General features: G+C 37.3%; 1 protein-coding gene across 1 annotated transcript; it reads left to right on the forward strand.

The window, feature by feature from the left end:
* Positions 1-259: 259 nt before the first annotated feature.
* On the forward strand, positions 260-18,209 carry ncstn (nicastrin). Its single transcript, XM_037681904.1, has 17 exons — positions 260-347; positions 2,345-2,446; positions 2,960-3,083; positions 3,925-4,046; positions 4,541-4,686; positions 6,378-6,522; positions 7,434-7,546; positions 8,450-8,602; positions 8,711-8,815; positions 9,068-9,145; positions 10,339-10,508; positions 10,612-10,714; positions 12,536-12,634; positions 12,806-12,893; positions 13,075-13,238; positions 13,458-13,670; positions 17,399-18,209. The coding sequence occupies exons 1-17, from the start codon at positions 290-292 to the stop codon at positions 17,519-17,521; spliced, it is 2,106 nt and encodes a 701-aa protein (XP_037537832.1). The 5' UTR covers positions 260-289; the 3' UTR covers positions 17,522-18,209.
* The last annotated feature ends 818 nt before the right edge of the window (positions 18,210-19,027 follow it).

Here is a 19,027-nt window from a genome sequence, read left to right on the forward strand (position 1 = left end):
CACTCCTTCGGTAGTACTAAGATTTACGCTGTAGTTTACAAAACACCTAGTCAGTATTTTAATTAAACTATCATTCTAAAAACTACTACTTCTTTAAAATGTTTTTTTTTCCATTTTAAATTAAAACCAATTCTCCTAAATTATTCCAAAGTCGATGTGAAAGCAATAATGGATTATTTTCTTAAACAGCTTCTCGTAGATTTGAGTGGAGCGGAACCAAACAGCGCAAGACGAATGTTTCCCGGATCTCTACTTCCTGTTGTGTTTTTCTGCTTTTCAAACCAGGAAGATGGATCTGCTGTCGAGCAAATGGGTCTTTAACTTGTTAGTTTGTTTGTTTTTCGTAGGTAAGTTGAATTTGTACACTGTTGAGCTTGTGTTGCCACTTATCTGCCACCGATGGAAGCGTGTTTGTCTTCCGGGATTTATCTTAAAGGACTTCTTTGTGCCCGGGTTAGCCGGATGCTATGCTAGTTAGCGCTAACAGCAGCTTCCCTACTTCCCTTGGATGCTTGTTTTTCTTTTTATACAAATTTAACAATAAAGTTCAAGTCTGCGGGGTCATTGTTATATATTTTAATTAACATTAAACTTAAAATGATCTGCTTATTAAGCTTTAGTAGGTTGACTTTAAATGAAGTCTGCCCCCTTCAGAAGAATAACTTGGCATCATCATCATCAGCGTGACTGCTCGTGATTTCCCTGGAGCAACCTCCCGAAACTTCAGCGAGTTGGTGTCAAGCCACACTAAATTAAAGCGAATTTATTGGTTAGATGTTCATACAACTGCCACACACATTATAGACACGAGCGATTTAAATCGCCCACAATCCATTAAAACGACTCAAAAACTTGTTTTTACTATTGTGCACTTATGGCATGAACAAATAACTAACCCAAGTAAACGACATTTATTTAATGTTGTTTTAATCCACAGTCGCTTGTTTTTCCTAATGAATTCTCGCCCAGTTTTGTACATTACTGTGGAGACTTTAATCAACTACAATAATCCAAAGATGGTATCTAGACAATCCCACAGTCTGCCATTAGCATTGGGTGCATGAGTTTATTTTGCATTCAAACAAACCCAGAGCCTCAAAGGTACAGTTACATCATGGATCATTTCTCATGATCTCCTTTCACTTCCTTTTGACTAAAGTCTTGTCTTTTTGTTAAAGAAATACTTTTGTCGCTTGATATTGTTGTTTAGATTCAGCCCATGTGTTTCGCTCTAGAATGAATTTGTTTTTTGAACAAGTGTCTCATTGATGGTGATGAGTTATGAACAAAAATCTAAACAGACCTGTCCCCTATATAGATTAGTTTCAGAAAAGATGAGATGATCCACTGGTGCAGTTTTATCTGATTGAAAGTGTTCTTTATGTAGTATTCATTAAGTCCGAGCAGGATGTGGTAATGAAAACTCATATCTTGGACTTTATTAGAAGGAGACAAACGTCATAGTACTCCAAAAATAAAATCTGGAATACATTATTGAATATATGATTAATTTAAACCCACTTCTCGTTGTTCTTTAGATAATCGCTGATACCCGTATTTCATTGTCTTTTCTTTTTATTGTTTATTTGTATAGGGGATAAGCACCAACATTAACACATGACATACACTAAAACATTTATAGCCTAGGCTAATTTGCAATGCCAGTCTAAATTGGTTTTTAGGTAAATAGACAGTTCAATGTGCAGTTTAAAATGTGCAAAACATTACACTATTAGGAAAATTCATAAAACAGAATTAAAATAGATAAAAATAAAATTGTTAAAAGGGTGGCAGTTATTCATGACTACAAAAATGGTTCTGTTTCAGAAAATGCTTCAGTCTTAATCTAAAATCAGTCAGAAATCAGTTTCAAATCTGTAGGTAGGGAGTTCCACATTTATCCTTTGTACGTAAATTGTTGTTTGACCCAAGGAAGTTCCTTTGAGTACCGTTTTTTTGTTTTGACAATAGGTGATCATTACTCAGATGGTTAACAAATGGAGGTTTAAGAAGTAATGTCTGGAAAAAGTGTCTAAAGTCAGACATTAAATATGAAGAAACTTTTTTTGGTCTTGGAGATTAAGGTGATGTGGGGATAACATCTTGTAGAATGCTTCTCAAATTTATTTTTAAACGTTTTGATGTTTTCCAGCAAAGATTTTCCACAAAACTACAGAAGCTGAAAATAAAATGATAGCGAAGTCTTGAAACGTAGTTGCTCTTTAACCACTTTTTTTTTTTCTTAAGGTAAAATGTTAAACAATGACTTAAACAATGTTTCTTAAATTTTCTAGTTTTTGTTTAACTTTGATGCCATTATTTTTTAATTTGTTTTTCCTTGCAGGAGTCCGTTGTAACTCAGTGGAAAACAAGATTTATGTGAATTTGAACCACAGTTCCCCATGTGTGCGATTGCTTAATGCAACTCATCAAATCGGCTGCCAGTGTGAGTATTGCAACACATTTATCTTAACAATAGATCACATATTTTCTTCAAGTGGTTAACTAAAATAGTCTATAAAAGGGAACTTTGGTGTTTAAAACTAATCCAGTTTGAGTTGTAAGATGTGTGCTGCTGTATGTTGGTGTGTGTTGTGATTAAAATAAACAGGAGTTTTACTACAGACAAGTATTTGTTCCAAGTGTTTAGTATTTTAAATGCTGAGATAAATGCAGTTTTATCTTTGTGGTTGGAAGCTGTCACTTTCTGAAGACAAGAAGCAAACTTTCTTGTAATAAATATTGTTGCATCAACAGCTGTTACAATCTGTTTTTTTTTTTACTGTTGAACTAGAAAAGGTCTTCTAGCAACAGTTTTATTTTATAGGTTTTATACCCAAAGTGTTTCAGCAACAGTAGATGTCTGGTGCACACACTGAATCATCTCTCAAAGCTTTTCATTAAACACACTTGTTGTTGTTTTTTTTGTAGTTACATATATTTTATTTTGTGTTTTCAGCATCTTTGTCGGGTGATGTGGGAGTGCTCCATTTGCTTGAGTCAGAGGAAAACCTGGACTGGGTGCTGCGCACTGGTCCCAACCCTCCCTACGTGGTTATCCTGGAGTCCCCTTTATTCACAAGGTACAGTTAATCTGTCTCACGCTGGTTCTGAATAAGAGTAAACCTCATCATCTCCCTTTTCTCATTATGTTCTTGTCTTATTAAACAATAAATAAAAATATATGTATAGCACAGTTAAAAGTGTTGTTGCGTTTTGGGAGCTGACTGCGGGTCGTCAGTCACTGCAGCTAGCTACGGCTAGCTGTGGGGCTCAGGCTTCCTCTCTGACCCTGGACCCTCAGCCAGCCCCCACCGCTTCCTCTGGTTCTATCTCTCTCAGAAGTGGCAACTCGTACTATCAATAAATCAATGAGACGTCAATTAAGTTTTATCAATTATATTAAAAAAGGCAGGAAAAAGATTACAGTTTTACAACGCTGGACCCTCAGGACTGTGACGCGTTCACAGACCCGGAAGAGCCTCGATGTCTCCTCTCATTACTCCTTTATAGGGTCCTAGGCTGCTCAACCTGTCAGTGTATGAGGGGGCGTGTCTAAGTGTGGTCTTATGTGGACTGACATGTTAGGAAAAATATGAGACGGTGCTTCAAAGCCTTTCTACGTGATGTGGCAAGCAGATTAAACTATTTGACTGATATTGAATCCCAGGGAGACTCTCTTGAGAGCTGCTGGCCCAGTTTAACCCAGTCAGAACCGGGTCATAATTTCATTATAATCCCGTCTCTGATCAGATCAAAACCATAGGCCCAGTCTAAATAAGAAATATCATAACAGTGTTAATATAAACTGTAACTCGAAAGGATTTGACACGTCCCACTTATGCACTTAATAAAAATGGAACTACGTTTCAAAAGAGTAACTTGCTTTTGACCTGAACGATTTCCTGTGTCCTTCATCATCAGATCCATCATGATGAAGCTGAAGAACGGTTCCAGCAGAGTGGCCGGAGTGGTTGCTGTTGCGCCGATCACAAATCCACCAGACGGCTTCTCTCCACACAACACCTGTCCCAATGAGAACACAGGTAGGCAAGGAAATTCCGACAGACATCTTTTGAAATGAGTGACAGTAACAATACAATACCTTTAAAATACTTAACACCTTAAGTGAAGTTATCATCAGAATATTATCTTCATATTAATTTAAATGTGATTGTGATTCAATTTTTGGTGGTTATTTAAATTATTTTTTGCCAGTTTTTTGATTATATAGCACAAAAAATATGTGCAAACATTAATATTTTTGCATGTAAGCATCAATTTAATTTTGTAGATACTAAAAGTTAAATATAAAAAGTATTTTAAATGAATAATTGCCTTATGAGTTCACTGAGTTGTATTATAAAGTAGCAAAAGCTCATCATGTGGGTTTTACATGGCATGGACAAAAAATACACCAATTCAATTTTCAACTTTTAGCTTCATATTATTTACATAATGTCCAGAACACCTTTTGATGCGTTCTACATTTAATAAAAATTGTCTTTACGGGTATTTTGTTTTGATTTCCCCTCATCAGGGGTGTATTCAGAGGACTACGACCCGACCCTGGCTCATTGCAACGTGACGGTGTGGAACCCTCTGGGCAACAGTTTGTCCTACGAGGAGTTTGACTTCCCCATCTTCTCCATCAAAGACGACAATGACACACAGGTTATACGACAGGTAAACGTTCCAGGAGACTTTATCTTTTAATCTCTTTTTTTTATTTTTTATTGTTGTCGCTAGCATTATTAATGTTCAGGAATAATGACAAAGTTCTTTCAACAGCACAAAAATAATCTTGACGTATGTTAAGATGTGGAATATAATTTACAGATTAATTACCTTTTTTTCTGCATCTTTGTGCTTTTTATTGTACCACACATGTTGTGTATTAAAAATCTGCTCCCATCTGTGCAGTTAGATGTGAACCGTACACTGAACAAAAATATCAACTCAACTCTTTTTTTTTTTTGTTCTTGCTCCCATTTTTCATGATCTGAACTCAAAGATCTAAGACCAGGCTTGCGGTGTTTGGAGTCTGCTGATGTCCGCTCCCCGTCCTGAAGCGGTGGAGCTGTGTGGGGGTGGGGGGTTTGGTAGGCGGGGTGCTCGGTTCAGCTGACAGGGCAGGGCGCCCTCCTTGAATAATGGTAGAGGAAACACTGATGCGAACACTTTTGTACGATGCCCTGAGACGACTTCTGTTGTGACTTGACACTGTGTAAAAAAAGTGAATTTAATTGTTGGTGAGGACTTCTTCTTTGCAGAGATGATCCATCCACCTCACAGGTGTGACATATCAAGATGCTAATTAGGCAGTATGATTATTGCTCAGGTGTGCCTCAGGCTGACCACAATAAAAGGCCACTCTTAAATGTGCAGTTTACTTTTACTGTAAACTGGTTATTGCTGATCTCTTCTTGGAGGTGAAGATGCTGGACGTGGAGGTCCTGGTCTGGTGTGGTTACACGTGGTCTGTGGTTGTGAGGCCGGTTGGACGTATTGCCAAATTCTCTGAAATGCCTTTGATGAAAGCTTATTCTAGAAACATGAACATTCATTTCACCGGCAACAGCTCTGGTGGACATTCCTGCAGTCAGCATGATAATTGCACGCTCCCTCAAACATCTGTGGCATTACGCTGTGTGATAAAACTGCACATTTTAGAGTGGCCTTTTGTTGTGGGCAGCCTAAGGCACACCTGTGCAGTAATCATGCTGTCTATCTGCATCTTGATTTGCCACATCTGTGAGGTGGACGGATTATCTTGGCAAAGGAGAAGTTCTCACTGACAGATTTACACAAATTTGTGAACATTTGAGAGTAAAGGGCCTTTTTGTGTTCATACAAAAAGTCTTAGATCTTTGAGTTCAGCTCTTGAAAACTGAACAAAATCAAAAGTGTTGGGTTTATTTTATTTTTGTTCAGTGTAACTTTCAGTTCTGTTTTATCTCAACTTTCAGGTTCATGCCTCTAATAATAGTTTACTTGCCTAATGGTAGTTCTATTGTAACCCGTGAAGAGTTTTGTGACGTATTTGTTACTTTTAGGGTTTATTTGTATGAGCTTGTTTCTGTTTTTTTTTTTTTTTTTTTTTTTTTTTTTAGAAAAAATGAGGGTAAATGATCAAAACTGTCACTTTCAGTTTTGATCCTCTCTGGCAGCTTCTGTATGAAACATGCAGTCACATTTTACTGTTTCAAAACTTGCCACTGCGCCTCTGAGCAAAGACCACCAGGCTGAGTTGTATATGCTTCAACTTGTTCAAAATACTGGAAACTATTTAAGATGCTGAAGGGATCGAGGTGTGTTTCTATAAACACAAACCCACACACAGGTGAACTTTACACTTGTTATTTTTTTGTTTCTAGTGTTACATGGACCATAATCGACCTTTGGACGGCAGCGCCCCTCGGTACCCTCTGTGTGCCATGCAGCTTTTCTCCCACATGTCCGCCGTCACTGACACGGTCACCTGCATAAGGAGAAGTAGCATCAATTTCAGCCTGAACCCAGGTGTTTACACAGCACAAGTACAAATTCAGAACTGCTTCATGAGCATTCAATCTGTTTTTTTTTTTTATTATTCATAATTTTGACTATTACAACAGCTCAAACCAGTGTAATGCAGAAAGTCTTGGATGAAAATTAGTTTATTTTCATGCAATTTTTTACAAAGACCTTCCTTGTACTTGGTTCTATTTTAACAATTCATTTGTCAAAAGGTTTGACTCGGTCGGGAAGAATTTTGTTTTTTGCATTGTGATCTCTTCAACTCCTAAAATATTGTTCTCTGAAATCTACTTTGACGTGGTTGCTCTATTTTGGCCTCCTTTTAGCTAGTATTTTGCAAATGTTAGCTTTTAGCTACTGTTTTGGTGTGATTAGCTTTTAGCTGAAGTTTACCATTTTTAGCTTTAGCTATTTTTTATGTTAGCTTTTATGTCCATTTTTGTTTATCATAGCCTTTAGAAACAGCTTTTCTAATTTTAACTTTTAGTCACTGTTTTGCTAATTTTAGCTTTTAGCTACAATTTTGCTAAAGAGTTTTAAGTACATATTAGCTAATTTTAGCTTTTAATGCAACTTTTTGCTGCACTTTGCTTCAAATTTCCTATTTTCAGCATATAGTTTTTTGTTTTTTACTTTAGCTTTATGTATGTTTTAGCAAATGTTGACTTTGAGCTTCCGTTTTTCTGATTTTAGCAAATATTTTCTGCATTTAAGATTTAGCTACTGTTTCATTATTTTCAGCTTTTAGCTACTGTTGGGTGATTATTGCCTCTGTTTGGCTTGTTTAAACTCTTAACAGTTCAGTTAAAAAATTCATTCTTCAGCATATTTCAGAAAATATTCAGCATTCATTCAGTTTTATTCTTTTATTACAATTGAACTGACGCCCGTGGTTGCCTCTTGTGTCTTGTCAGAAGATGTGTGTGATCCGTTGGGTGACTTTAACGTTTGGGCCTCCACCAACCCTCTAAACAACACCGCCAAGGGCCACAAGGCAGGAGAGACTGTGATCATCGCAGCAGCCAGGGTGAGTTTCTGTCTTTTATAAAAATTTAACAAGTTCAAGCCCAACAGGACCCGTGACAAAACCTCCAACGGGAGAACACGTGTTACCGATTAGCAGGGCTGATGCTCACGTGAGTTTAAAGAAGAATTTTCAGTCATATGACTAAAAGCTGTGCTGAAGTTCCAGCCCTGCACAAAACTCCTGATCCGGCCCTTAATTTTTCATTATTAGTTCTTTAAGGTTAATAAAAGCTAAATTTCTTCAATTTTCTGAAGTTACTTAAGTTTAAAGCAAGACCCCCAGCTCAAGTATAAACTAGCAGTATAGCTACAAATAGCAGAACTTCTAAAAAAGCCAATTTTGGTACTTTCTGATGTTAACACGAAGCTGATGTGCATAAAACCATAAGATCTCTTAGATTAAACTCCTAAATGCTTAAAAGGGAGCCGTGAAGATTTACTAATTAGTTAGTTGTCGGTCTTCATTAGTAGCCAAGCTACAAAGGTCACATTTGTCCTACATTTCCCAGAATGCAGCTGGTAGTATCTTTCCAGGGTTAACTCACAGCCAGCCTTTCTTTGTAGGATTTTTTGATTTAGAATAGTCTTGTACATTTTTTATATAGTAAATAATTGCTTTGATGGTAAACTAAGTAAAATATACTAAATGATTTTAAGTTTGTATTGTAATAATATTTCTGTCTTCCTCATTGGACAGAGAATATTCAGTTAAATGAATAATTTAAACCAGAAAGAGTTCTAAATCTTGAGTTGATCTCCTTCAGGGCATGGATGAAAATAAACAGATAATAAATTAATTTCTGTTCAGTTCATTAAATGTTTGCAGCCGTGTATTATTTGACTTGTTGAGGAAATAAACCTGTTACGTTGTGTTGTTGTCTCTTGTGTCTCGCCGTGTCTGCAGATCGACAGCAGGTCATTTTTCTTTGATGTGGCTCCTGGAGCAGAGAGCACCGCCGCAGGGCTCGTCACTCTTCTGGCGGCTGCCAACGCTCTGCGCAACTTCACTCAGGACAATCAGCTCAACAGAACCATCTTGTACACGTTCTTCCACGGGGTTAGTTCAGCTTGAACATCTGCTTTTTGACTAACAAACCCAGCTGATGTAAATGAGGATCTGCTGCTCGTCTTTTAAATGTTTTCATGTATTTATTTTTATCCACAGGAAACATTTGACTACATTGGCAGTTCGAGAATGGTGTATGACATGGAGAAAAATCAGTTTGTTGTGGACTTGGACAACGTTCACTCAGTGCTGGAGATCGGACAGGTAAGTTGTATCACTTTCAGTTAAAATACTGTATTTACCAAATTTCTTGAAAATAATTCACGATAAAATGCATGAACAGAGATGCTGGTGCACTTGATCTCTGCCTGTTGTTTGTTTTTACACTTTTGCCGTGAACACAACCTTTTATATCTTCTTACTGTAAATCTCTTTACAACAAAAGCAAAACAAAAATACAAACTTTATATCAAGTGATATTTGCAATGATTAATGTGTTGAATTTTCTCGTTCCAGGTGGGTCTTCATGGTGACTCAAAGCTCTGGCTTCACTCTGATCCCGTGTCCAGGAAGAACAGCAGCGTCAACGAAGAGGTTTGCATTTCTTCTCTGTTGAGACACAAAATACGTGCAACTAGCGCTGCAGAAACTACACATTAGGGTTTATTGCTAATTTAGTCACAGAGTGCTTGTTAAACAGTTTTTTTTAATAAATCAGTAATTATATCTATTTAATGCATCATGTAACAAGTGTTTAGTTTAATATTTTTACCGTATTTTCCACCGTAATAGTCGCACTGCTGTATAAGTCGTGTCAGTCCAAAAATGTCTAATAAAATGGGAAAAAACATAAATAAGTTGCTTCGCTGTATACGTCGCATCTATTACGCGTCACCGCTGACAAACCGGAAACGTGGGCCGGTGTTGTGCCAAAAATCAATTGGCTGCCAAAATGGTGGCCGCGGGAGCGTGCACGGGAGGGCTTTAACAAGAATTTAACAAGATTAACACTTAAAAACAATTATTTGTTTGCTTGAAGTTATTGCAAAGGTGTGTCTCAGTTGAACTATTCCTTAATAAATGCAGTTTAACGGTCAAATCAGCTGCATTTCAAAAATTGATTCGCGGCTGTGGGAGCGCGCAGTGAGTGGACTCGCTGTGCATTTTTTTCTAAATTTAACAAGATAACCGTCTAAAAACAATTATTTGTTTGCTCGACATTATAGTAAAGGTGCGTCTCAGTCTAACTTTTCCTTAATAAATGCACTTTAACGATCAAATCAGCTGCACCTCACCTGGGCGGCGCGGCGAAATGCAGCTGATTTGACGTTTGCTCCACAAGTTCTGGAGCGAGATGAAGGTGGCTTTGTATGGCAAGCCAAGTGTCTCATTAATAGCCACTTTTACCTATTAATGAGACATTTGGCTTTCCATATTAGTCAAGGGCCCTCTAGCGGCTGCACATATGTTTTTTATTTTTCATGTCAGAATGAATGAAATCGTCAGATCTCAGCCAAAAGTTGGATTATAAATATGGGGGGGGAAAACGTATATTAGTCGCTTCGGTGTATAAGTCGCAGGACTTGCAAGTTTATGTAAAAAGGTGTGACTTACACGATGAAAAATAAATTTCTCAATGCTTTTATTTGCTTTAATTCCATTTTAACTGGTAACAATGAGATTTAGTAGATGTTCAAAGAAGGAAGTGGCCATAAAACACGGAGCTCACCGTGCGTGTTGCTATTTAGTATTAAATACGTAAATGTTCTTTTAATGGTTTGTTGCAGGTGACGAAGCTCCTCAACAACTTGAACTCGGCTGCCAAAGATTTAAATTTCTCTGTAGAGGAGCCCAGGGTCACCCAGCCGCTGCCTCCATCTTCCTTCCAGCGGTTCCTGCTAGCTCGGCCCATCCCCGGAGTCGTTATAGAGAACCACCAAACCAGTTTCACCAACAGGTTTTAGATCAATGTTTTTTAGCATCTTGAGCTGTTTTAGCTCATTTTAACTTAACTGCAGTGGTGGTCCAGCAAACGATTAGTTTCTCTGTTCTGTACGCAGATTCTACCAGAGTATGTTTGACAACGCAGACTATCTGAATGTGTCCTACCCACCGGACCTGACGCCAGAGGAGCAGCTGAACTTTGTTACGGACACTGCTAAGGTACTGTTCATCCTCTGTGTTCAGATGGGATTTTAAAGTTAATTCAGCTCTCAGATTCTCAACTGTTTACTATTTACAACTAATTATCACAAATAATTTAAGTTTAGCCTTTAATTCCAGATATTTGCATTTGTAGTGGCTGCACTGTAGCTTTCAGCTATTGTTTATTACTTTAGCTTTTGTGTATGTTTTTGTTTATCATAGACTTTAGAAACAGCTTAGCTGTTTAGCTTAGCTAATTAGCTTAGCAAATTTTAGCTTTTAGTCACTGTTTTGCAAATTTTTGCTTTTAGCTGCAGTTTTGCTAAAAAGCTTTAATTACAAATTAACTAATTTTATCTTTTAAGCTAATGTTTTGCTGCATTTAACTACAAATTTTCTATTTGGTTAGTTGTTTTTTAACTGTAGCTTTATGTATGTTTTTGCTAATTTTAGCTTTAGCTACAGTTTTTCTAGTACTGTTTTCTGCATTTAGGATTTAGCCATAATTTAGGTATTTTCAGCTTTTAGCTACTGTTACGTGATTGTAGTCTCTATTTGGCTTGTTTAAACTCTTAACAGTTCAGTTAAAAATTAATTCCTGAACACGTTTAAGCAAATATTCAGCATTCATGCAGTTTCTGTAGTTTTTTTATAATACAATTGAACTGATGTCCTTGTTTGTGAGGTTTGATCAGGTAGAGAAGGCCCAGTCGTGATGGGCACGCTTCTTCACTGATCAAGAGACATAGAGTGCCGCACTTCAAAAATTTCCTGTCCCCCCCTTTTTTACCCCCCTGTGAATAATTTTCAGCATCCGCCCCAACTATAGGCTAGATTTTCTAGACAGATATTTGAGTATTCTAATCGTTTTGATAGGGGAAGTTTAAAGGCCAGCTGTGAAGATGTATCAGCTTTGCCGTCTGGTAAGGCTCAATTATGTATAGACGTTTATTGTGGGGGGGGGGGGACTTTTGTATTGGGTGTTCCTTTGGGGTGGGGGCGCTCCCTTAGGTAATGCTAGGGGAAACGCTGCATTAAATGGGTTTACTTATTGATTTAGTGGCAATGTATTTATAGTTGCTCAAAGTAAAACTGAAGTTAAAAAGGAAACAGTTGTGTGCCTTTAAAAAAAGGCAGATTATACAATAATAGCATTTAAATAGGGATGCACGATGTTGGATTTTTGGCCGATATGTTAAAACTTATTTGGCCGATAACCGATACCAATACAGATTTTTTTTTTTCCTAGACCTACTTACAGAGACTACATAGCTTTCTCTGCTGTGGAATTAAAATACTACATTATTCTGCATGATCTTTGCCAATTTGGCCTGTTACCAAATGCAGATGCCAAAAAGGAGCTGAAAATGATGTAACCCAAGGCTCAATGGGATTAACCTGTCTAAATAAAGGTTGAAAGAATGTATATATGTGTATATATACATATATATATATATATATATATATATATATATATATATATATGTATATATATATATATATATATATGTATATATAACAGCACCTTTTTATATCGGTGAGTTATTTTGATGAATTGGCCCATGTCCAATATTTAACTTTGTTGCTAATATCGGCCGATAATATCGTGCATCCCTACATTTAAATGATGAAAAGTCATTTCCCCCTCTCAAACAGAGCAGAAAGGTGAATATAAGCCATCAGTGATTGTTTGCTGTTTTAGTTAAAATTGGAAACTTCTGACAAAACAAACAAGCTCTCTATTTTACAATGTTTCTATTTATTTTACAGTTTCAAACCATTCTGGTCAAGCAGCAGCAGCAGCTCTAAAATATTATTTTTCTCTTGATGGTTTTTTAGGCTCTGACTAAGGTGGCAACCATGGTGGCTCGAACACTGTATGTACAAGCTGGAGGAGACAAAAACCAGTCACGAAGCATTCAGGCAGACGACCTGCTGGTAGGACGATTTTTATATGTGGATAAACTAAATTTATATATATATAAATTGTATTTTACAGCATTTATTTGTAAAAACAATTAGTTAATTAATTATTCCTTGTTGGTAAAAACGTTTCTAATGTGTTGATGACGTTGGTTAGCTAAACTGTGTGTCCTTATTTTGTGTCAGGTGAGCCGAATGCTGTACAGTTTTCTCGTTATGGCCAATAACTCCTGGTTCCAGCAGTTCATCCCGTCTGAGTACGCAAAACAAATCAGTACGTTACCTTTGTTGTTATTGCCTCAAATTTTTAGAAATGGATGAAATCTGGCTAAATTTTGTTCGCTTTGTATAAAAAGAGACAATTTGCTGACATTCAAAGCGGAGGTTTTGGTGGCACAAGGTATTATTTTTTAAATTTACGCTATTTTCAAATGTTAATTTGTTGTTTCTTTCAGGCAACAAAACCACAAACTTCTATATCGGTGTGACTGCGGGGTCCAGCGAGGTAACTTTGCTTGTCCAGCACTTATTGGCTAATCTGACCGGCAGCACCGTCAACATCACTCAAGAAAACTGTAAAAACCAGAGAGAGGATAAAGACGACAAGGAGAGCAAACATGTGAGATTTACAGCAGCTTTTATTTTGTGTCGTTGACTGGATTTGAGTTGTAAACAATGTGCTAAATGATGATACATTATAAGAACAACACCCTCATGTTATTCACTTAATAAAAATAAAAGATAAACTAATATATTTTGAATCAGAAGTGTAATTCATTTTGTTGCAGGAGTTCTTTTAAAGAGTGAATTCATCACCTCTTGGCTCTTTTTCTTTCAGATCTACTACTACCTCTGGGCTCAAGGCGCAGCGCCTCCCAACAGTACAGAGCGGGACGGTTTCTGCATTCGCTCTACAGTTCATGTGTCCAAAGCGGTTTCCCCGGCGTTCGAAATCAAGGATTATTCCTCCAAAAATTACTCGACGTGGACCGAGTCCAGGTGGAAACATATCAGTGGGCGCATATTCCTGGTAGCTAGTCACGACCTGGAGGTAAATTTATCCCTGAGATGTTCATGCTGCGTTGTCCTGATTGAAAACTATTTATTGGCACTAAGGGTGGGAAACTTCTTGTAGTTCTATTGAATTACATTTGATTATCTGCTGTTATCAGGTTTGTGAATAAACACCTGAAGTCAGTTGGCAAGCTTATCATATTTTTACATAACATTATGAAGCTTAAACAGAGACAGACGAACAAAATGTACCATTTATGACCAATTCAACATAATAAAAACACTGATTTAAATAAATATATATTTGTATAATAAAGAGTGCACAATAAGAAACGCCACAAAACCATCTTAATCAAAAGCTGCTGACCAGCAGTTAGCATAAATGCTAATGTAACACAAAAAACGCCATAGAAAAGCTAATGGTGTTAGCATCATGTTAATCACTGAAAATGTATACACACATTAAATGCTCTAATCATTACTAAACACAGTCATGTTATGATAACATCATATTATTTACAGACAAATAGTCTTCAGAGTTCAGCAAAGAAAATATGTGGCAACACAGCTTTACTTAAACAAATGGCAACTACCGACTCTTAAAGTTTAACAGAGCTGATTTTTGACATTTGAAAGTTAATTCAATATATTCACGTCCTCCGATGCAAAGCGTCCATAAACTGATTTTAACCCCCACCCCTAACTGGTATCTGGAGAGAAGGGATTGTTTTGTAGGTGTCTGGTTGTTAAGGAGCAACTTCCATAATGCAGCAAGCTACCAAACACTTCCTGTGTCCATCCACCGAGTTAGGACTTTGATTTAATATTTAACGTTTTTTAATATTCCCTGAAAACTAGGTTCTGCTGTTTTGCAGAAGTGTCCTGATCCAACAGCAGGCAGAGAAACTGCAAACCTGGACAGAGGTGTATGTTTGTTAACAAGGTTCAAGTCTGTGCACGTTCATCGTTGCGTCGCGCTGTAATAAATCATCCCTGTTATCTAACCGTTTAAAGCTGCTGTGGAGTTTTAATGAGTTTGGAGCGTCAGTCACTAAAAGTATTTCTGGTTTCACCACGTTTCTTTAACAGTGAAGGTCAGATTGTTTCAGAGGTTACATTAAAATTCAACCAGTTGAATAGTTTATACTTGGTGTGTCGCATGAGAAACTATTTAATGTGAGACAGAACAGCAGACTTTTTAGACTTTTCATTTGAGTTCAGTTTGTAAAAGTCTAATACAGACAACAGTTTTGTTGTGTAATAAACATTACTGTTCCATCAGCACCAACTTTTCATTTTAACAAGTTTTTCGTGTAGACTGTAATAAATGTTCCCAGGCTGTTGGGAGATGAGGTTCATCTTCACACTGTGATTAACTTCACAGCAACTTCAATAAGAAACTTCTTTTGTTTTTGTTGTTGACATCTGTAGAAGCCGACATCTGTGGTTAAATATTTTTAATCAGGTTTTTTCATTACTATGTCAGATGTAAGTTCATAATAGCATATATATTTTTACCAGAGCGTTAGCAGTCAAAAATCCCAACCTCGTATTTGAAGCTGATGACTTTGATATAAGACTAAAATACATGTCAAACCGACTTTTCTACTCGAGGCTTAGTTAAATGGAAAACAAAACGTCTTTATTTAGTGTCGACATGTATTATTACACAGGCAGGCTGCTGATTAGTTATAATGGATCCAATCTTTACTTGTAGCCACAACAACAGCGGTTCTGAAATCCTACACATACTTTTATATTCTTTAAAACAAAGAAGCTGTTTGCCAGTCTGTTCGTATTCATAACAAAACCTAAACCTTATCGGATGTCTGTGCATTAAAAAAAACAAATCTCTTGCGCGTTTATAACCTGACTGCACAGTTGTTGCCTCATTTTGAATAGATGTCAGACATCTCTGTTTTAAAGCAAATCAAACACAGGTTGCATCTTTTTAACTTCTTTAAAGAGCTTTACAGTATTTTTTTTATTCACACACTCATAATGTTTTCTTTACATTTTACAGCCTATATGCAGCACTTTTATCTGTACGTAGTATTAAAAGTGTATTCAGTGTATCTGCACTCATGCATAGATAAGCATATCAGGGGCAGTAGGGGAATCAGAATCTTGCTCCAAAACACTTGGGCACTCGGCAGAGGCTGGGGATCGAACCGCCGAATGGAAGATCATCTCTTCACCACTGGGCCAAAATTTCCCCAATATAGGAACATGTCAAATAAAGTTGTGGTGTAAAATGTCAAACGAGCTTTAGCCTCTATAGTGGACCATTTCTGTGTTCTTGCTTTGGGAGTGCGCTCGTCTCTTCTGGGTTTTTGTTGACCAGGGGGGTGGGGGCGTGATAGAAGCGTAATGCTACGTCTGTATTGTGCGCTAGCTTAGCGCGACGCTAGTGCCAGCCATTGTTGATCGGGTGGGGTTGTGTGGAGGTTGTGGGTAGTCCTGCCGCGATAAACAAATCAATTAATCGCGTGATAAATTAAAATTATCGACCTCGTTTTCATTTATCGGTTTTATCGTTTCTTCGTGTCTCTCTCTTTCTACTGAAGACACTGGATGACAAAAGGCTCGACTCCGGTGTTCTTCACTGACCCCTCCCTTTTTCTTTTCTCTTTAAAATCTGTGTTAACCGTCCAGAATCGCATTTTTGGATCGTTAAAAGCAGCTAAGCTGAGAAGCCAAGCTACGAGCTAAGCTAACAGGCCGACCTCAGGGAAAAAAACTCTGTCTTGTCGAAGCTCCAAAATTCACGGTTGAAACCCGTGCCTTTGTGTAAAAAGTTGTTTTTCTCTGCAAAAAGAAGCTGAGAACTTGTTTACTGATGTTTTTATTAAAAGCTTTGAGTGAAAAATGCTATGCTAAAGAGCTCAAACCACACCGAGCGTCCGCCATTTTGAGAACTGAAAAACAGGAACGAGATTCAGCCCATGTCACGTCAAGAGGCCTCCCTCCCATTTTTCTTAAAGAGACACGCTACTCGCTCCCTCACTATACCATCCTTCGGTTCAAACAGTCTTATACTGCCATCCGGTGGTCGAAAAAAGGCACTACACTCGAAACAAATTAACCAACATGGATTTTTAAATTTGACAATAATTACTAATTATTGTCCAATTTCAAACAATATTATCGTTTATCGCAATAATTTCTGAGGCAATTAATCGCCCAGCAAAATTTGTTATCGTGACGGACGTAGTTATGGGTGAAGGACATTTGAGTAGGCGGGGCGCTTGTTTCTGTTGTGACAAGGTGGGGCGCCCTCCTTGGGTAGCGGTAGGGGAAACACAGCATTTAGTACTTGAAATTATTATTATTTTTTTACTAAATCTGGGCTAAACTTTAAGCTCTTTTGTTCGATAATCACATTAGCATATAAATGTACGATTCTGGAATGGCCTGGAGATGCCTAATACATTAATTTGAAATGTTAAAAATGTCTATTAGAACCAGGGATCACTAAAACTTACTTTCTCTTAAAACAGTGGTGTCCGGTCCTGGTCCTCGAAGGCCACTATCCTGCACGTTTTACTGTAGTTGTTTCCTTCAGCAGATCTTCAAGATTATTTTTCATCCTTGATTTCTTGTTTGACTAAATAAAACTTGGTTACAACGTTTAGGTGTTTTTCCTGTTATGACGCATCTGATTTGAATACACGCGTTATTAACAGGCTTCCGAAGATGCAAACACTTTTGACGTTTTTGTAAACGATTCACAAGTTTTACCTTCTTTTTTCTCTTTCCCTTTAGATGTTGACGCTCGGTGTGGGCATCGGCGTGTTGCTATCGTCTCTCCTCCTGACGTTCTTCATCAGCTCAAAGGCAGACATGCTCTTCAGCTCAGGGAGGGAACCCACCACCGCCACCTACTGATCCACATAAAGCTATCTCAGGCCCGCCACCACTAAAATACAGTTTCTACCACTTCTATCCCAACCACGGACAGTTTCCTTTAAAACAGCGCGTGAAGGTACCCCACAGGCTACGCTCGGCAGCAGAGAGTTTCCTTTTAATTACAACTCCGTGTTCGTGGACTCACTCAGGCGAGACGTGATGTGACGACTGGAGTGGACTAGATGGATCCGGATTCATCAGGGTCAGAAAACACTGGTCAGGCACCAGAGGAGAGGGCCCTGTCAGTGGACAGGCTGTTTTTATTTTTTATTTGTTTTCCCTTTACATTTTCAAGGAATGTTTTGTTTATCGTGTCGTGGGATGCGCACTAAACATTGGACACGGTTTTGAGTGTGCGAGATTCTGAACGTGTGTGTGTGTTTGTATGGGGATTGCAATGGTATGTGCAATACTGTAGCTGTCTTATATGTAAAAGTAATTAAATTATCAATGAGTTCAATGACAATAAACCACTTTCTGAGCCAATGATCAAATTTGTAAAATTAAAATTTAGGTAGCAGTTAAGTTTTGATGCATTTGAGGTTCAGGAAAGCCATTAAAGAATTTGTCCCAGCGCTCACAATATCTGGATGTAGGTGTTGACACAGTTTTACTTATTTGGATAATTGAAGGGCAAAAATAAAATTTCTCGTGCTTTGGTGTGGCTGACAAAACACATTTTCTTATTAATCAGCTGCGTAAATCTTCAAAATTAAAAAAATGTGCGAGTTTTAACACTGAAAAAGTGCAGGTACTCTTCCTGTGCACTCTCTTTAGTTGTTTTTTTCACAATTAAGGATTTATTTTGTAAATTTTAACCGCACAAGGTTTAAATTTTCTTGTTGGGTGTTCATTTAATGGCTGGAATCAAAAGATGTGATTCGTTGATGGAGACAAATAAATTTTGCTTCTTTTTTTTCCCAAAGCTTTTGCCAGCGTGAGTTGATTTTAATGAAAACCGTTTAAAATGTTTTGTTTTTTTTAATGCTCACTGTTGTAAATAAATAATTTAAATGGGTAGTAGCAACACTGTGGCACTAATTTACTAAACAACTCCTAAACCATTTGGAATGAAGACGGCTGTCAGTTTTAATGTATTGTTTTTTAATTTACGTTCAGATTTGTTAAGTACGCAGGTAAAAGTGCTTTGTTTACATTTAAGTTGGACCCACATTTCTGAATTACATATCGATGTATCTGAAGTGAACTCTTTCAAACTGCACTATTAATACAGTTCAGCATAAGCTCTTTTACTTTTGACTTAATAATTTAAATGACCTTTTAAATAATTGAACAAAAACATTACTTTGAACTTAAATGTTTCTTTTCAGCAGGACTAATGTGATCTGATGAATAATTTATGTTCAGTTTAAGGAATACCTAAACTTCTTTAAAACATGTTTAAAAATAATAATTTAAAAAGTTTCAACCTTTGCAGCTACGGAGACCTACATTTTTTTTCCTCTGACACAACTTGCAATATAT

The sequence above is a fragment of the Nematolebias whitei genome, chromosome 9, assembly GCF_014905685.2.
Source record: "Nematolebias whitei isolate Nwh7 chromosome 9, NemWhi1, whole genome shotgun sequence".
Lineage (NCBI taxonomy): Eukaryota > Metazoa > Chordata > Actinopteri > Cyprinodontiformes > Rivulidae > Nematolebias > Nematolebias whitei.

What these genes read in the sequence shown, in the direction of transcription:
- ncstn (XM_037681904.1), top strand. Translation starts at nt 290, where the DNA reads ATGGATCTGCTGTCGAGCAAATGGGTCTTTAACTTGTTAGTTTGTTTG. An exon ending in CAATTTCAGCCTGAACCCAG is followed by an intron (nt 6,523 to 7,433) that starts GTGTTTACACAG and finishes GTGTCTTGTCAG; the next exon opens with AAGATGTGTGTGATCCGTTG. An exon ending in TGAGTACGCAAAACAAATCA is followed by an intron (nt 12,894 to 13,074) that starts GTACGTTACCTT and finishes TGTTTCTTTCAG; the next exon opens with GCAACAAAACCACAAACTTC.